Source organism: Bombyx mandarina, chromosome 15 (assembly GCF_030267445.1).
Source record: "Bombyx mandarina strain Sakado chromosome 15, ASM3026744v2".
Classification (NCBI taxonomy): domain Eukaryota; kingdom Metazoa; phylum Arthropoda; class Insecta; order Lepidoptera; family Bombycidae; genus Bombyx; species Bombyx mandarina.
This window is the reverse complement of record NC_143221.1, coordinates 9,120,791-9,140,760: the sequence shown is the minus strand read 5'-3', so window position 1 is coordinate 9,140,760 and position 19,970 is coordinate 9,120,791. Positions and strand designations below refer to the sequence as shown.

The window sequence follows — 19,970 nt, the reverse complement described above, 5'->3', positions numbered from 1 at the left end:
TCATATTTGTTTAATACTTCACTTTTAAATTTTATTGCCTTTTGTTTATTTCACTTTTACACTAAACACAATATTGCAAATTATCCGAGCACAACAATGGCGGAGAAGCTTAGGTGCGTGAGAGCAGACGTAGACACTAACGCGCATGCGCACTTGTCAGTACCCAGGGAGGAAAAGTCACACTTTCTTGCCTGTACAGCGGGACGAAAACCGAACTTTCGGCGTAGGTAGGAGAAAAATTAAAATGCCACGTGTTTTTTGTCAATAGGTATTAGATTATTAAATAATTATTTTTTTGAAAATAAGATTTAGTAAGGAAATTTTATGAAATATCTTTATTTAATATTTTATGAAAAATAGTATATTAGATTCTGAAATGACGAATGGCTAATTAAATTGCCACATGATTTTTGTAAATATTACAATTTCCTAATCTTCAAGCGAATTAACATGAAAAATTGTAAATGAACAAAAACAATAATAAAAATATATTTAAATAAAGTTTTTTTTTTGCTGATACTACCCCTCGGTTGAAGCCATATTGCCAGGGGGCAAACTTAGTGCGAACGGTTAGTACATTTTTTATTGGTGAAAATGTACAGTCGAACTCCAGATTGAAATGGAAATGCTACTCTTAAATTTCTCCCCGCCTATCTGCGTTCATTGCTTAGCAGTACTGGCAAGATTCACAATGTTGTCTCTTCTAAAAGTGTGTTAGGCACCGTCTTGGCTGAGACTGGCATTTCTGACGTCTATGAGCGACGGTATCGGGTGGGGTGTATGCTCATCTGCTTACTAAAGCAATTAATAAAATTTAAAAATGTGCACTACTTTGCAGTTCGACATTTCAAAGATTATTTTACGTTTTTTAATAACAGTTTTTGTTTCTTCGATTTGAACTAAATCAGTTAATCCTGAATACATAGCTTCATTTTGCTATTAGCCTATTAAAATATCTAAGGTGCCAACGCAACCACAAGATCGCTTTGTTCTATCTTTACTGTTAGCACAAAAAGTACGGAAGATACAACGAGCATTTCATTCGCCTTCATTGCTGCGTAGATGACAGCGTGGACTTATGGGGGGGGATTATGAACAGTCTGAAATGGAAAGCAAAGATACACTTGAGGTTGTAAAGGGCTTTTCATCATTGGGCTACGTTTGGGCGTGGGCTATCGATACGTTTAGTAATACTTAGAAAAAACATATGATGCCATTTTTGGCATAATCAGAAAACAAGCCATAAATCTCGTTGCAACATATTATTATATTATGATACGATAATTTAAAGACGATTGTCGTTTACAAAAATAGCACGATTTCTAGGCACGAAACGCACGACAAACTCCATCTAAATTTTAATTAAATGATAAATAGCATTGGAAAAAAACGATGCATTCTGATGTAAGCTGTAAATTAACATTTTCCTCAAAACCGTCTTTAACGGGTTTTTTGTTAAATGACTGTAGGTTTTTATTTTTATTATTATCTATATATTAATACGTGAAGCAAAAACTATGTATCCCTTTTTACGAAAATTGCGCGGACGGAGGAGTATGAAATTTCCCACACTTATAAAGAATATAGAGAAGAAGTGCACAATGCTAATATTTTTTTTAAATAATGCATAAAAGATGCATTAAATCAATAAAGAAAACATTACACACACTACCATGTGTTTGACACACACACACACATATACTCTTTGTTTATTGTCAAACTTTTGTTATTGCTTAAAGTCTGTAGTCAAATTTAGAATAGGTTAGTATTGTTTACCTTTAATATTACGAGTATTTGTCTATAGTGTGGTCTTGGCGAAATCTGTAACAATAGGACCATAATAATGTTGAAATATATAATTTCAATTAATTATAGTCGAATTTCGACTACTGCGGGACCACTAGTTAGAGTAGATAGGCAGATGCGCCTACGGGTCTACAGATGTTAAGCAGTTACCGAAGTCTATAGATATCACAGCATTAATCCCGCCACCAATTTTGCGAAAGCAGTCTTCAAAGGGCTTCTTCAGGTGGAAGACCCAACCAGTTGCACTTTAAAAACAGGTAATCAACGCTCCGACTTGTGCGGAAGTTTTATTCATGACAGATATAGGTAGCAGGATGATACCAACGTGTTCGACTAAAGGACAACACCCAACCAGTACTATTCAATAAGGTGAGCAGTACAGGACGAAATAGAAAACAAGTTGAGAATACTACGAGGATGTAATGAAATAGTAGAGGGGAAAGTAAATTATAGATGGCGGTCTCACACCTTGTGATAGTACCTTTACTGGTGGTAGGACCTCTTGTGAGTCCGCGTGGGTTGGTACCACCGCCCTGTCTATTTCTACCGTGAAACAGTAATGCGTTTCGGTTTGAAGGGTGGGGCAGCCGTTGTAACTATACTGAGATCTTAGAACTGATATCTCAAGATGGATGCCGCATTTACGTTGTAGATGTCTATGGGCTCCAGTAACCACTTAACACCAGGTGGGCTGTGAGCTCGTCCACCCATCTAAGCAATAAAAAAAAACCTTCTATTTAAGACAATGAGAAATTGTAATATGTATAGTAAACGATTTCCTGTAACATTATTTTTTAAGTACTCAACCTAAAAATCGAACTGGTAAAACTGTCCACTAATATGTCTATGATGTTGTTCACGCAACATCGCACATCGGTGCTTCGCGTGCACTGTGTAGGGGTATCCGAATATTTACCGAACATAAATATTTTATTCTATAACTTTAATAAAATAATCTTGAATGACTTTTTGCTAACTAACGTGTTTCATTAGTCTATGAGTGAGCCGCTGAAATAAAATTGTTCATTTTTTAGTAAACGAACTAATAGTAATTAATCATAATAAAAAATATTATGAAAGTGCTTACTTAGAAAAACCTTTAAGGCACCATCATAAAATATATATATTTTTTTTCTTTACTGGTAGGAAAAAAGTAGGTAGTGTTAAAAACCCTCTTTTAAGTTTATTATGCTAAATACAGATAATAAATAAATAAATGTTTAAAAGTATAGTTTTAATTTTAATCACATCTATTGTACGCATAGATTATACACTTAAATTGTACGCTCTTTTGATAGGCAAGATGCGCTGCGTCTTGTCTTTATGTCAAATGACGTCAGATTGAAATCCTGAACCCAAATACCAATTTTCTTTAGTAAATACGTACCTAGTTAACGTGTTCATGAATGACTTCAAATATGAAAGAATATCGCCACACAATACACAAAAACCCGAAAACTATACTCCTATTTTTCGAAGGTAAGGCGTACTACTCTGAACAGATATGGCGGTCTGGCAATTCTTGCCAGCATCATACTTATTGGTTTGAAGAACGAAGCACCCGCTATTTAATACAACTAAGGATTCAATCTCTCAAATCAATCACTTAACATCAGAAGGGTATAGAGCTAGTCAGTTCAACTACACTAATAGATAAAAACACATGTAGATGTCCGTAATATGTATTCGTATATCTTATAAACTTATTAAATAAAGAACACCGCCTTTACCAAATAAGTGAAGCCTCTCCCTACTTTCCTATTCTTAGCTTAACTTAAGTAGCTAATTATTTCACCTTTTAAGACACTTACATCTGATCTAATTATGAATATTGATTTTGGTGACGTTGGCTAAATACTTCTTGTGAAGTATAAAAGGTGAGGCAAGTCTCTAAACGCCGAGTAGCCTCCACTGCCTCGGCAATCCTGCCACGCCACGCACCACGAGATTGGTTAGCTACAATAAAGACTGGAGTAGTTCGTTAAACGATTTTCTTCAGTATTTTGTAATAACCATTCTCAACACAAGCTTCATCCCCCTTCAAGTAAATTGTCATCAGCGGTCATTCGCACGTTGATTTTTAATGCTAATGTTCATTAAATAGTAATTGTATTTCAGAATTTACCTTTCGTGAAACAAGTAGAGATGTCGATATCTATGGACGCCGGTCCAGGCTTCGCAGCCCTACAGTCATGGAGTAGCCAAGTGGCAGCATTTGGAAACTCCAACCAAACCGTGGTGGACAGAGTTTCGCCAGAAATGTTACATTTGATCGACGCTTACTGGTTCGTACTTTTATTTAAATCTTAAAAATTTCTGATGTTTTGCTTATTGCAGTTGAAAGTAAAATACGAACTTAAAGTGAAATCAAAATTAAAGTAAGAATTTTATAATGTACCAATAATATTTTTAGGTATCAATTTCCGCCCATGAATCCCTTATGGCATGCGCTATTGGGTTTTACCATTGGAGTCCTCGGTTTCATTTCAATGATGGGCAACGGTATGGTCATTTACATCTTCATGACAACAAAGGTAAAGTACCAAATATTACGTACCTACATTTAATTAATTTATAATTTTTCATCAGCCACACTAAAGTTTTTATAAATCCATGTTTCAGAATCTGAAAACACCATCGAACTTACTCGTAGTGAACTTAGCATTTTCTGATTTCCTAATGATGTGTGCCATGTCTCCAGCTATGGTAATTAATTGTTACAATGAAACTTGGGTTTTCGGTCAGTATTCTAGTTATTTTATTTATTTATTTTTTATTGCCTTTGTAGGCAGACAGCATACGCCCCACCTGATGGTGATTGTTTACCGTCGCCCATGGACTTCAGCAATGCCAGGGGCAGAGCCAAACCTCTGCGTACCGCTTAAATAGATTATTAAGAATAAACTCTGTTGAAAGATTTAGCTTTTGTTATTTAAAATATTTTAGGACCATTCGCGTGTGAGCTATACGGTTGCGCTGGATCGCTATTTGGGTGTGCTTCAATTTGGACGATGACAATGATCGCTTTCGACCGCTATAATGTTATTGTGAAGGGAATTGCGGCAAAACCAATGACAAACAACGGAGCTCTTCTACGAATTCTCGGAATCTGGGCCTTCTCGTTGGCATGGACAGTGGCACCTTTCTTCGGTTGGAACAGGTAAGATAACCTTGGAGACACTAGAATTACTGTTTTTCTTCTACTAATTTATACTATCAACGATTATAACATCAACGAACACAACCGAAATATACGAGTACTACAAGCTGAACACCGATCAAAATCAGCGGTAGCATCAAATTTTAGCTGTAGGCAGCGGCTTGTCTCTACCCCTGGCATTGCTCAAGTCCATGGGCGACGGTAACCACTCACCATCAGGTGGGCCGTATGCTCGTCTGCCTACAGGGACAATAAAAAAAAACAGGATTTTTTAAAAGAAATTTTTTTTGGATCGCGTTGCGTTTTAGTGTTTTTTTTTTGTTTTTCAATTACTTACCTATTATTATATTTATTATTCTCATGTTTTCCAACAGATACGTACCTGAAGGTAATATGACTGCATGCGGTACTGACTACCTGACCAAAGATTGGTTTAGCCGAAGCTACATCGTTGTCTATTCCGTTTTTGTTTACTTTGCCCCGTTGCTTCTGATCGTCTACTCTTATTACTACATTGTACAGGTTTGTATTCTTGGCGTGTATAGTAATCTTAACTATATAGTAGCCCAATTTTTTATTTTTTATTATTTACCTTTTGCGACTAGGCTGTGTCTGCTCACGAAAAAGCAATGAGGGAACAAGCGAAGAAAATGAACGTGGCATCTCTTAGATCGTCAGAAGCTGCTAACACTAGCACTGAATGTAAGCTAGCTAAGGTACGTGGTATTTTCTTAAATTTCAATGAAAATTCATTCATGTTAAATCGGATTGTCCACTGAGTTTCTCACCGGATCTTTTCAGTGGGTCGCGAATCCAATCCGGTGGTAGATTCTGCGAAGCACTGGTCTTACTAGAGCTAGTGTTAGCGTATTTTCTCAGGTTGAGCCCGTGAGCTCACCTACCCGTCCGGGCGTAGCTTGAATAGCTTCCGTAACTTGAATAGCTTCGTAGGCTACCAGCGAATAGGTAGGAAAAAAATATATCAGATTAATTTAATAACATGTTGCAGGTGGCACTTATGACAATTTCCCTGTGGTTCATGGCCTGGACACCTTACTTAGTCATCAACTACACAGGAATATTGGAAAGCGCTCCGATCAGTCCTTTGGCTACTATCTGGGGCTCACTCTTTGCCAAAGCTAATGCTGTATATAATCCGATTGTATATGGTATCAGGTCAGTCGGACTATTTTTTAATTAACCCTTCTGGAAAAAAGTTATGTTTGAAATGTTAGAAGAAGATAATTCATTAAAATTTGTAACTAAAAAAAGTAGTGACTCATAAATTACATACATAAATAAATATTGAGGATAAACAATTGAACACGCACAATTTTATTTGTTCGAATTTCGTAATCACACGCCAACAGACATTCGCATATCTACTATTAGGATGTGAAAGTTTCATGCAAGTGGGCATAATACTTTTTCATTATATAGCGATTTCTACCAGAAAATTTCGTAAAATAAATATCAATGACCCCATCAGGCTTGACAATTCAATACGTAATTTTTGTATGGATCATATTTTAACGTTTATATTTAAACGCATATAGTATGTATATCAGTATTCCACAGCACAGGGATCCCAGTTTGGGACCAGAAGACCATGTGATTTGTTCTACGTCATTTATTATTTTTAGCCACCCTAAATACCAAGCTGCTCTGTACAAAAGATTCCCAGTGCTTCAATGCCACTCAACGACTACTGATGAGGCCAGCTCTGTAGCTTCGGGCACTACTGTCATGGAAGAGAAACCGACAGCATAAGACGTCTACCTACTTCGTTTTTATGTCACATTTAAATTAGCTTAAAATCTTTTTGTATATACTGTTCGTATTATTTAACGATATAACATAAATGCTTCAAGTCAACAAATTCATATTGTGCATGTTATTATATAATGTTAAGATGAGGCTGCTCCTCCTAAATTTAAAATTAATTGATTTATTCACTTCGACATGGCTGTGTGTAATGGAAAAATGAATTATATCATAATTAATCTAAATAAAGCAATGTGGAATTCAACCACGTAAATATAGTGTTTTTATTTTTATTACCTTATTTTCTTGTTTTGGTGGGTTGGCAAAAAGTGAACAGCGGGCATTTAAATAGTAATGAGAATTAGGTTTAATTTTTAGGCAATCACAACATATTAAATAACTATGATTTACAACAATTGAATTAAATTAAACTAAAAATAATACAAGAAAAAACCATCAACGAAGTATCTACACAGAGACCGATCAACAATTCTGCAATGGTGCATTAAACATTTAATACGAATCAGTTTAAAGTCACGTATATTTTCTTTGCTTTCAAAGATTAATATCTTAATACTCAGCTCCTGGGGCACTATGAAGGTTACGAGCTGATCAGCACCCAACAGAATGAGTTCAGTCATAAGTACGTCCTTGTTAGTGCTGCTGAACATTTTGTGTACTTCACTCGCCCTTGGGCTGAGAATTTAGACAGCAAATACCAGGTTCTCATTGTAAGCCTCGAGTGTCTGGCATAGAGAGCTTCTGTCGAAGTTACCAGCTTACAGTATTCAGCAGTGGTTGATGATTACTGCTCTATGATCATTATCGTTGTCGTTACACAAAGTTCGGTACTCGCTCTCGTTTTTCAAGCTTCGATCAATAGCATAAATTGCTACACAGGTAGCATGGGGATGCATGATATACTGACACTTTACGTCTGGACAAAGACTTGTGCTATACAGAGCACAGGTCCGGTTTCGTGTGTAGTAAGTACTGCTCCTAACTCTGTGTCAAGAGTCAAGACCCCCAAAATATCAGCTACTTCTATTTAACTTTATACCGAAGAAGACATAGTACATGCAATCAATTTAACGGCATGTCATTGATATGTTAAACGAAATCCAGCAATATTTTATCATTTCATATAATATTAAATTAACCAACGACCATAGGATTTTTTCTTGGAAACTGCAGTTCTGAAAAGATTCGGAATCTCTGATATAGATAATTATTTTTATTAATTAGTACACAGGCTTTTATAGAAAGTTAATAAAATGAATAAAACAACAGTTGCCATGAACAATATTTATGTGATTGTTGATGTATAAGCGTGCGTTACTTAGCAACTGTAGGTATTGTCAACAGATGAGTAAATTTATAAGTTTCATAGAATAGTATTCAAAATATTTACAGTTACGAAAAATTTAATTGGAAATAAAACATTTAAAATAAAATGACTTGTAAAACATCTTATGAGCTCTACCATCAATTTCCGAAGTTAGCTGAAGAATCCGGATTCGCGTTCAATACGCACAGACCAAGGGTTCATATTGACTGGAATAAAATAAGTAGGTACCAAAACAATTTTTTTATGTTTTTGATCTATTTTTTCTAAAAATTGTGTTGATTAATCAGTCGATTCGGGTTTCACAGCCCTGGTAATTTTGCATTACTCTTAAAAATTCTGTGTTATTACTGGTGCAAAACCTTATCGTCAGAAAACGTTATGGCTAGATAACGTCCAGATAAAATGTTCATACTTTCGTTGTGATAAATAACCTCCGCCTCATTTTCTTTTCTACTTTGAAAACTTTCACTTTGAAAAGCTGCATAATTGTTTTTCTATAAGATTACCATTTATTATAAAATTTTCCAAACTACCAATCCTTTTTCAAAAACGGATCTCTTAAACGATTTATATATAGATGTAATGTAACGAATTATTATTATTTTCAGAATTAATTGATGTCGATAGTCTGATAAGGGAAAGAAAATTTGCGCTTATTGAACAATATATTAACGACGTAAGTAGCGAAAACTTCAAATGAAGTAAAAATAAAGAGTACTTCATTTGAAGTTTCGATGAAGTATAATTCTATTTATCAGAAGATACTACCTGTTCTACTAAGAGTACTTTTTATGTTTTTTTATTGCTTAAATGGGTGGACGAGCTCACAGCCCACCTGGTGTTAAGTGGTTACCGGAGCCCATAGACATCTACAACGTAATTGCACCACCCACCTTGAGATATAAGTACTAAGATCTCAGTATTGTTACAACGGCTGCCCTACCCTTCAGATCGAAACGCATTACTGCTTCACTGCAGAAATAGGCAGGGCGGTGGTACCTGTCCGCGCGGACTCAGAAGAGGTCCTACCACCAGTAACTCAGAAGAGGTCCTACCACTAGTAAACTGAGAAGAGGTCTTACCGCCAGTTACCTACTTACTACCTTTAAGCCTTAACGAAAGTCTAAGCCTAACACGAAACAAGGCAACTAGGTACCTAGCTTTAGCATTTGTTGCCGACAATTTAACCTACTACCTGGTAATTTTATGTTAACGGAATCCCATAGAAAGATGCACCGACATAAATGTTGCTACACACCTTGAGTCATGGGGTATGCTTAAAATGAATTAGATATTTAATATCTTGGTTTTCAAATGGGAACGCGTAACTGCTTAACAGGGCGGTGGCACCAACATCTCACAACAGTCGTTACCAGCAGTATATATAGCAGAATACTACCAAGATTGTTTTTATCGCGGATTTAGATTTTAGACTGCGTGTTGGAATCTGAATTTGATGTACGCATACTCGATGAAGGCGTATTGAAGATGTTCCGGCTGGCACAACTGACAGTAGAGTATCAGCAATTCTGTCGACATTATCTCGACCGTAGTGTTTACGTCTTACGACAAGAAATAAGTTCATTGGCTCAGGTTTGTAAAAAAATACCGTACCACTAACTAGCGTTCTTTAAAATGTTTTTAAGTTAAATCTATTTGTTTAGGAACTTAGTGCAACAAAAAAGGCTTTACAGGAAAAAGAAAATGAAATAAAAAAAATGAAGAAGAAAACACGATATCCTTATCAAGCACCTCTTGCTTATGGTCATGATAATATAGCATCTATGATTCTAAAGACACTAACAACTCGAGCAGACATACTTCCGTCTACTTCTAAGGCGGATATACCGGAGTGTAATAAATGTAAATACTGCGATAAAGTCTTCCTAAATCAACTTTACTTACAAAGTCATATTAATAGGCGTCATTCGAATTTAGTCGACGCACCACAGCGTGATGACGAAAATGGAGTTTTAAATAATAATGTAAATAGCATATTGACCAAAGAAATTATTGAACTGAAAAATAAATTGAAAGAAATGGAGGCAGGAATAGCTGAAACACAGAAAATGAATTTACTTCCTTCCGTCATGAAGCCTACTGAAATAAACAATTCAGAGAGTGTCAAGGAACATAAAAAAGAAGAAAAGTCGATGAAAGATGCTGAGGTCTCCACCAGTAACGACGAATATATTTTAAGTAAAATCGAAGAATGGAAAACTGGCGAAAGACAAAAGTATGATAAGGAGTTGAATGATTTAAAAACTCAAATAATGGAAACTATACACTTAATGAAACAAAATGATGGTCAAAATAAATCAGATGAAAAAGACCCGAAAATCATTGAACAACTACAAATAAAAGTAGCTCGACAAGATAGTGAGATCTTAACATTAAAAAAAGAATTAAATGAATCGGTGAGTATTTTAATGTATTTGCATAATTAACACCTCGAACAGCAAATAATATTAAATGCTCAATTTCAGAGAGCCATTGCACAAAAACAAACTATTGAAAAAGAGAAGGAAGCTGAAGAACAGGTTTCGTTTTGGTCAAAACGAGCAGAAACTCAGTCTAAACAATATGAAGCATTAATTCAAAAATTAAACGAGGTAGCAAAAGACGCAAAGGAATCTCGAGCTTTAGCAGAAGCGGAAAGAGAAAGAGCTAAGCAATTACAAAGTTTATTAGAACAAAGTATGGCGGAAAGATGTAATGAAAATATGAAAAGCTTTCCTATGATTGAAAAGACAGATGTAAGCACAGTTATGAAATTTCACCGTAATCAAATGTTTTTGTTATAAAATTATATATTATTGGATTTCAGGTTGTTCAGTCATCAGTTACAGCTAAAACCGAAGATCGAAGCAAATTTAAACATTTACCAAATAAAATCAATAAATTTGGAGATCGTCAAACATTGGAAACTCTTCATCGAAAAGCACAAGAGCTCTTAAATATTGGTTCAATTAGTTCTAGTTCTTCCGAAATTTCAAGTATTGAGAAAGTGGAAAACACTGTAATGAAATCAAACGGTAAAGAAATCAGCACGACGACAGCAAAGAATAAAAACAACAAAATTGCGGTAAATAATGCGAAAATTAAAATTGACAAAAAACAAAGATCAAACAAAAGAAATAATAAAACCAAGAAGATGAACCCCTCTCAACCTGCAGACATGCAAGATGATAACCAACAGGGTATCCTACCGGGAAGGTAAAAATGTCAAATGTTTTCAACATTAAACATGAAAATAAAAATTTAAGTTCTAACATTACCTTATTACTATTCAAAATGAATACTAAAATTATAAATATAAAAGTTTGCACGTTTTTACGCATTTATTTAAAAAGGACAACGGATTGGGGTGATATTTAGCACAGTTTCGTTTAAACACAGGATACTATTGTCGTAGTAAATGAGTTTTCTATAATAAATACTTAAGTCTATCATTATTTCTGAATTACAAATTTATCGACTATGAAACCCCCGCATGTCTATAATAAATGATGATTACAGTAATGATGATGATGTACTAAATGATGATCATTCATTTTTCTCGGTATATAAAAAACCTACATTGTTTTTATCATATTACAGTCCTTTGAAAGTACTACGGGCAAAGATTACAGAAGAAGTCAATAGCAGACTTATATCAGCTGGAGTAGATCCACTGTCGAGCAGATTACCAAGAAATGTATTCCAGAAACAAAAAATGCAATTACTTCAGAAGCAAGAAATAAAAGCAAAGGTAAGGGTCTAGTATAGAAAAGTCTCTCCTTCCATGATTTCTTGCTTATAAGGTAAAAGACCGTTTAAGAACATAAGTTTTACGATGTCGTCCAAAAACAATGAGAGAACCCAAAATTTCTAAGCGTATGTATGTGTGTATAATACCTATTAACTATAACCTATATGACCTCCACAGAACATTTCAGTATTCACACCCTGTCTATTTCTGTCTTATGGTAGATAGCAGCGTTTATGTTGTGATATCTATGTGTGCAGTGTACTTAGTGCGAGTTTTTAGAGTTCTTCTCTTCCCATCGTCTGCCGCTAGGTGCGCTGTTCCAACTCTATACAAATTTGAGTTAACTTTTACACGATCGAGAAGTTAAAAAACTGCACTAAGCACACTGGTAACCACTTAGTCGGATGTTGTCGAACATGAGGCCGTCTACTTTTTATAAAACGCAGGTCCGCCCTCGTGTGTAGTTGTTACGTTTGATAACATACCGAAGGGAGTCGTTCGGATTTTTGATAATTCCGATGTCACGAATCGCGTTTTTTGCGGTGGACGATTCACTTCTAGAATAAACTTTCCTCTACGGTGTTTCTTGAACGCTATGACATGTCTTTCAAAGAAAGAGCCCTAAATGGTAACGACACATCTGTGTTGATGTTCATGAGCGCCGTTACTACTTACCAGCAAAAGGCCGTATCCTCGTCCGCTTTCAAAAGCATGACTGAGTTTTAATTTAAAAAGTTGTAAAGCACCTTGTCTCTATTACGAGATGACTTGTACATCATAAAATCTCCAGGGTAGATAAAGATTTACGACCTAGTGAACAATTATTACAGCCGACTATCATACTCAATGAAGCGTTTTTATTATTTTAGGAATATCCAGATTATGAGAAAATCAGGCATTCAGTTTTAGCTTTTTTAGACAATAATACGATGTCTAAAGAAGATTATAAGCAAACAAGCAGTTATATTTCAGCCAGTAACTCAAAAAATCCTCTTTCCGCAATTACTTCTGTTATTTCTGGTGTAAAATCGAAGGCTTTGTCTTTGATGAAAAATGGAGAAATGAATAACAGAGCTAAACATAAAGAAACAAACGCAGTGACAAAACGTGCCATGTCTTTATTGAGAACACCTCCAGGGTCTCCGAGTAAGGATAATCAAACGAAGCCAGCTGCATTAAATGCTTCAGTTGCTCACAATGATTTATCATACATACGTAATAAAAGCCTCAATACAGATCAAATGGAAATGAATGATACCAGTTCGAATTCTGATTATTCTGTAAAAAATGGTCATAAATATTATTCAACAAACGTTGAACAATGCTCTAAATCAATTGAAAGTTTAATAAAATCACCAGCTCATCGACCGACTACGAATAAAAATAAATATAATTTGGTAAACGGTGCACAGAATTTGCTACAACAATCTGAAAGTAATCTAGTTACTGAGATTAAAAAAAGTGAGAAGGCTCAATCTTCACTATACGATAATAGCAGCAGTGACGATATAGAATCTATACCGGTCGTATTACAAAAATCATCGTCAGAACAGAATTTACATAATGCCAAACAAACAAAAAGTGTTTTAAAAAATGCAACTTCTACTTCATCTTTGAACAAGAAAAAAGTAATTTTCGACATGGACGCTATTCAAATGAAATCACTGAGTGCCTCACCATCCCAGAGTATAACTGAGAAAAATGACAATGAAAAATATGAACTAGGCTTGACTAACTTAGAAGATGACGAATGGGATATTTCTAGGTATTCACAAGAAAACAATTTTTTTAGGTATTGCTTCTCGATTGTTTTTAATATAACATTCGATTCCTACTTTTTTTCAGCATAGAAAATGAGGCCCCAAAAATTGAAACAAAAATTCAAGTCAACGCCCGTACAGGTCCGAAAATAGCAGAACTTAAAAAAACCATTGAGTCCCAACTAGCACGACGTGGTGATATAGCTTCTTCTAGTGTTATAGGTGGAGTAGATGTTTTTGGTTTAGGAGGAACACTGAATCGAGCGCCCAGTACCGGCGGCAGTAATACAAGCCTGGGCAGTTCAATTTTAGATGAATCCGACAATATGCCTGTTTTAAATAATAAGATTTATTCTAAGAGGACTGACTGTGAAATTTATAATACTGATATTTTGAACAACACAACCAACAATATTAAAAATGATTCATTTTAATATTTATATATGTACCTACATCCTGTGTTTTGGTAGGGACTTACCTACTGGTCACCTATGCTCTAGCTCATTAAGCTGTTACATTATTTGTTACAATAAAATGTAGCTTTAAGATCAAGTAGGCTAATGCTTGTTTTTTTTCCTTTTTTTCTTAATTGATTACCAGTAAACACTGATTTCACCATGACATGTGGGATACTCAAGGGGCTCAGCCTGAAAGAATTGTTAACACCTGCCCTAGCAAGAGCACTGCTTGGAATGCCTAAAAGTACTTAGAGTGGATCGGGAGGATCAGAAATGACATGTTCACGGCCAAACGGCTATTGCGAGATAAAACTATACGTATTAAGTGATCCGACTACGTCAGGGACTCTCGTGATTAGGGTCCTAGAGCTGCGTCAACTGTATATCATATTATATAGATACGTACCTAGCGGTTTCTACGATGAAGAAATAGTAATGAAATCTGACCATGTCTGCGTCCTTGTTGGTGGTAGGGAACACTGCGAGCACAGATGGATTGCTTTCGATTATGGTGGTTCATCTTGCTTATTTCTGCGAAACAATCGTGCGTGAGGGACACCTATTAAGGTGTACCTAAGGCGACAAGTTCCGAACAACAACATTCGGACTCGCCTCGATATTAACCTAGCGACAAGCACAGTAGTGTTCTTTCAAAAGGATATTTCAACCCATATTTGCTCCCGCATTAAGCATAGAAATCTCACACCAATCACCCTCTTCAGCCAACTCATACCCTGTGCCAAGAATGTCAAGTACCTGTGAGTCACCCTGGATGCATTTATGACATTCCACCCAAGCAGTCTTTCCGCGACCACGTCGCGTCGCGTTTATTCTCGGCAGACCCCATAATTTGCAAGTACGATTATTAGTGTAGTTGTGTAGCGATATATGTTGTTTGTAATGTTTGCATCACAGTTTATATTGTACCTGTGCTGTAGTAGTAGGTACGTTGTTCGTTGTAGTCTGTGGATTTATGGAAACAATTCTAAAAGGAATCGTATATTTTGAAAAATACGATGTTGTGGATATGACCACCCAGGTTTATTAAGCTGGTACAGCGGACAGACTTCGAGCGAAATTTATTAGCCTTAATAGTTCCTGGTGAAACCGGAAAGGCCTCAGAGCCACCAGTAATCCTTCAATCATAAAAAAAAGGCGTTAATAGCGCGAAAATTTGGTACACTCATTAATTTACCAGAGTAGTAGCTTACTATGGTAATGTTTTGCTTTTGTAGATATCTTTTTAAATTTTTATACTGCTGCTTATAGGCTTTTATAGTTCATTGTAATAAATAAATAAATATAAATAAATATTTACTAACAATCACGCCACGTTAACTGGTCCCATAAGTTCGTAAAGAACTTGTGTTACAGGTACCAGATAACGGAAATAAATGTAAGATTTTTATTATACACATACATTTATTTTATATACATCCATAACCCTGGAAAAGATTTATATTTATCATACAAATATCTTCCCTTGGCGGGATTCGAACCCGCGACCCCCTTGTGTAGTGACCATGTCACTTACCACTACACCAAACAGTCGATTGTATACCAAATATATGTAATTTTACCAACCCGTAAGTCGAGTGTGGGCCATGAATTTAATACGTATTATTGGACAGGGAATTATGTATTTTTCACGGCATATTATACTAAAAATAAGTATTATTAATAATTTAAAATATTTAGATAAAAGTTGAAGCTTACAATGAAAACTACACATTAGTAAAAAATGATGTCCAAGATTCAAACTTGACGTTGATGAGACATATGCCAAAGACAAGAGTTAAATAAGTTCTTGTTTGAAAAGAAAACATGAACAGTGCACATTACATTGAGAAGGAAAGTTTATTTCAAATACGGAGTGAACAAAAATAGTACCTAATAAGATTATCTGGTGACCTAAGTCATACAAACAGGAATAATGTTTTTTTTTGGATAACTTTTCTACTGTAAAACAGAATTTATTTATTTACTTTTGTGTGTTACATGGAACAGGAACAAAATGTCTCTAATTTATAAAATGAAAACAGCATATTTTTACAGATTTTTAATAGACTTAATAATAAATTTAGGTCTCCTTCTTTGTATCGGTCTTGCCTCCACGAATCCTTCCGGTCCTGCGAGCAGCAATAAGACCAACTTTGCGACCAGCAGATGTTCCTCTCTTGACAGTGGAAGCCTTACCTGTAAAACATTGTATTTATTAAGTTCTTATTGTCATACATGTGGGTAAGATCTCGAGAGACTGCCTAGGTCAATTAATAGAATAATATCTAAATTTATCACAGGATGTTAAGTGGTTACCAAAGCCTATTGAAACCACAAGGTGAATTCCAACCCTGTGCCATAAGTTTGTAGTCTCAAATTATATTGCCTAATGATTGTCTCAGTCTTCACACCAGCAAGCATGACTATTTTGCAGAAGTGAATAGGCAGTTTACTTGTGAGGGCTAGAATACTTCTTACCAATTGTAATTTTGCAAATTTACTAATTTTGGCCCTTTGATCATAATTAAACAATATTATTTATTCTTCATGTAAGTTATTAGTGAACATCTAGTAAATGTCTAGAAAAATTTGCAGAATAATTGCAGGATTTGTACATTAACATATTCCCATCACTTGATAAGGGGGACTACACCACGCATCTTATTCTTTAAGCTAAGAAGACTTCTCAATTGCTTTGAAATAAATGAATTGTAGACTGTCCTATTACTAAATGAGATTATTTTGCTTATAATCACATTGTTTCATAGCAATTCATGAAATGATCAACTCACCTATATGTTGATGGTTACCACCACCGTGAGGATGCTCTACAGGGTTCATGGCAACACCACGTACGTATGGCCAGCAGTTACGTTTGACCTTGTACTTGTGGTATGCCCTTCCAGCTTTCAAAATAGGTTTGTCAATACGTCCACCTCCAGCAACAATACCTGAGTGAAATTTAAACTCATTAAAAATTACATTATTGTAGTGTTCTTGATAAGTAAATTTATGTGCTGTCTCAGAAAGAGCCTCTGTGTAATCATAATTTTTCAGAGTAGGTAAGTGAAAGTCATCATTGCCTTTTGCCTAGCTAGTTTTTTATGAGCAGTACATCATGAGGACAATTTTAAAAATATAGGAATACATTAATTTAAGAATAAGACTGTCTCCAGTGCATATTACATACATTACATATTTACATACTTATTTATACAAAGGTAGAATTTCTTCTTTTTTTGAACTGAGTAAATAAATTTAGACTTCAATTTGCTGATAAGAAAGTCCTAACCATCTGATGTTAAACTGTGCAAAACAATAAAGTAATATTATTTACTTTATATTTGCATTTACTCACCGACCATGCCTCTGTTGCTTGATGGCAGAACCTTCTTGGCTCCAGACGGTAGCTTTACTCTTGTACGCTTAGCATCAGGATTGTGTCCAATCACAGTGGCGAAGTTTCCAGAGGCACGTGCCAGACGACCTCTATCACCCATTTTCTCTTCAAGATTGCACACAATGGTACCCTCAGGCATAGCTCCAACAGGCATCACATTTCCTGTAGTTATTTATTATTATACAGTTAAGGTAGCAGAATTTGAATTTTAGACTGGAAAATATTGTTTTAAATAATATTCACAGCTGTCACTCTGTCCAAATGAAATTGGCAAGTGATATAACTCATCTGTTGATGAGTAGTCATTATTATGCATATCAGCAGTAACTATCAGCTGATTCACAATGGTGTTGCATTGCAAATTGCACAAGATATTTGTAACAATTTAAAAACTTTAGCTTCTTACCAACTTCAAGAGTTGCTTTCTTTCCACAATAAACAAATTGGCCTGTGTAGAGCCCTTCGGGAGCAATGAAGAGCTCTTTCCTTGTCTTGAACTTGTATGGATCGCGGAAGTGTACAACAGCCAAAGGTGCACCTCTACCAGGGTCATGGATTATATCCTAGAGATCACACGTAAGCAATTTTACTTGTATTATTATTGTGTTAACAACAAGCAAAGAATAAAGAAAAAAACTAAAAACTAAATTTCATTTCAGCTTCAGTGATTGAGTAGTAAGATAGTTAATCATTTCTTTGAATAAAATGTTGTAAGTTAGCTTCTCATTGTACTGGATCAGGAATGCTTGGCCCACACACCTCTCTCTCCTCGGACTTGTTAAGTCTATTTTTGATTTCAGTATTGGAAGGTGGTGTTAAGCGGCACATTTGTAATTATTTTGTATTGTCATTTACGAAATCTCATTTTAACCTATTGAATTTCATACATATAAGTATAATGGCTACAAATCGTGTTGATAGTTTTAGTCAATTTTGTTGTATCAAGGGTCAACAAGCAATTTTTTAATGTAATATTATAAAATTCAATGATATGCACGCAATAAAAAGTGATAACGAATGTGTATACAATGTGTTGGTTATATTTTAACAAAATTATTTACAAACCTTAACAACTCCCTTGATGTATCCATGACGTTCAGCGTAATCTAAAGAGCGAAGTTTAGGAGCGCCTTTCCTCTTCTTCGTGTGAGAAACGAAAACTGAACCGGCACCCTTACGCTGAGCACGTATTACACGACCCATGATTACGACCCGTCACTGAAAGATTTTATAAAATCTAATTAACTCAACGTAGGATTAAGCTTTTCGTTATATATTTCATATCCGGTTATAAAATTTAATGACTGTTTATTTCGATTTAATAAGATTTTCAGAAACACAAAAATTCACCACATACATCTCACAGACGGTCAAAATTGAAAGACCATAGTGATGTGCGAAATATAGTGTGTCGAAATCGATATAAAAATGCGATATTTCGATACTTATTTCGATTAAGTTATTACAAAACAAGATCGATAAATCGTACTTTTCAAAAGTATTGTATTTTATTTAATTAATAATAATATTGTGACTTTTGAAGACTAAGGTTTTATTAAGAAAGCCTTTTTGTCTCAAAATTTAGGTTCCTCTGGTATGATCTCATAACTGGGTATCAACCCAATTACGAATAGATAGCAGGTTGGCTGCACTTTATCTTTGCTAATAAGGTTATTACACTTGGCTGAATTCAGACGCTACTGAATTCAGTGAAGTGTAATAGCATTAAGTAAGTTAGTCTACTGAATTCAGTAGCAAGGATGGTTTTTGACTGACAGAATCATTTAGAAGCCTAATTAGAAACGCATTTAGGAAGGTGTAATCGCATTTAGTTACTGAATAGCTTCAGTCGGCCCATAGCTCTCCGTGCGTGAGGACGTTTTAGTTTGTTTTTTGCTTCCGAATAAAAAGTATTCATTTCGGTCGCCTTTATTTAATGTGCCAGACGTTTAAAAAATAGCCCGACATGTTTCAGGGATAGTTTTTGTCATCAGGGGTTGGGATATTGAAGAACTAAATTTTAAATCTTGATACGAATTTCCTGTTGCAAGAAATTTTAATGTTACAACCAATCTTTCTTTTGGACTTATACTATCGTAGAATTAGATATGTAATAGTTATAGAATAGATATACCTAGTCAGGTCATAAATTCTGTCACATGTTTAATGTAAAATAATTGAAACAAGTTTATTCATTTATGTAACCATTTATATACCAAAATGAACTTAACAAAACATAGATTCTTATGACACTAAAGTTTATTCAAAATGACCTCCGTGATTTTGAATACAGGCCTTCAATCTGCGCGGCCAGTCGTCTATCGCAGCACGAACGAGGTCCATGTCAATATCGGCGGCTGCCTTAATCAAGGATGTCTTGAGTGACTCCAAATTGGGATGAGACTTTGAGCACGCCTTTTCCTCCAAGTGTTGCCATATCTTGTAATCTAACGGATTCAAATCTGGACTGGAGGAGGGCCAGTCTTCGTGCCGGATGAAGTCGATTTCACGCGCCGCCAGCCA

At 35.3% G+C, this 19,970-nt stretch overlaps 3 protein-coding genes across 6 annotated transcripts; 2 read left to right on the top strand and 1 right to left on the bottom strand.

Moving 5' to 3' along the window:
* The first annotated feature begins 3,711 nt into the window (after nt 1–3,711).
* Nucleotides 3,712–7,004, top strand: LOC114248189 (cerebral opsin). 3 transcript variants are annotated; one of them, XM_089732926.1, is made up of 9 exons: nt 3,712–3,757; nt 3,925–4,091; nt 4,220–4,340; nt 4,429–4,546; nt 4,753–4,966; nt 5,341–5,488; nt 5,572–5,682; nt 5,976–6,142; nt 6,610–7,004. In XM_089732926.1, exons 2-9 carry the CDS (start codon nt 3,952–3,954, stop codon nt 6,734–6,736), a joined length of 1,146 nt encoding a protein of 381 aa, XP_089589052.1. In that variant the 5' UTR covers nt 3,712–3,757; nt 3,925–3,951; the 3' UTR covers nt 6,737–7,004. The 3 variants fall into 3 exon arrangements, with proteins under 3 accessions (XP_089589052.1, XP_089589050.1, XP_089589051.1); XM_089732924.1 differs by having other exon boundaries at nt 3,712–3,850; XM_089732925.1 differs by having other exon boundaries at nt 3,712–3,850; nt 3,911–4,091.
* A 1,094-nt stretch (nt 7,005–8,098) lies between these two features.
* DZIP1 (DAZ interacting zinc finger protein 1) lies at nt 8,099–15,568 on the top strand. Of its 2 annotated transcripts, none has more exons than XM_028181347.2 (9): nt 8,099–8,298; nt 8,687–8,754; nt 9,504–9,671; nt 9,743–10,495; nt 10,565–10,834; nt 10,906–11,294; nt 11,679–11,829; nt 12,699–13,594; nt 13,675–15,568. In XM_028181347.2, the coding sequence occupies exons 1-9, from the start codon at nt 8,184–8,186 to the stop codon at nt 14,021–14,023; spliced, it is 3,159 nt and encodes a 1,052-aa protein (XP_028037148.2). In that variant the 5' UTR covers nt 8,099–8,183; the 3' UTR covers nt 14,024–15,568. The 2 variants fall into 2 exon arrangements, with proteins under 2 accessions (XP_028037148.2, XP_028037149.2); XM_028181348.2 differs by having other exon boundaries at nt 8,232–8,298; nt 9,418–9,671.
* Nucleotides 15,569–16,093: 525 nt separating this feature from the next.
* On the bottom strand, nt 16,094–18,940 carry RpL8 (ribosomal protein L8). The gene is made up of 6 exons (XM_028181314.2): nt 18,805–18,940; nt 18,513–18,665; nt 17,854–18,010; nt 17,406–17,609; nt 16,840–16,998; nt 16,094–16,243 (listed from the first exon to the last, which is right to left on the bottom strand). The coding sequence occupies exons 2-6, from the start codon at nt 18,648–18,650 to the stop codon at nt 16,128–16,130; spliced, it is 774 nt and encodes a 257-aa protein (XP_028037115.1). The 5' UTR covers nt 18,651–18,665; nt 18,805–18,940; the 3' UTR covers nt 16,094–16,127.
* Between the last annotated feature and the right edge of the window lie 1,030 nt (nt 18,941–19,970).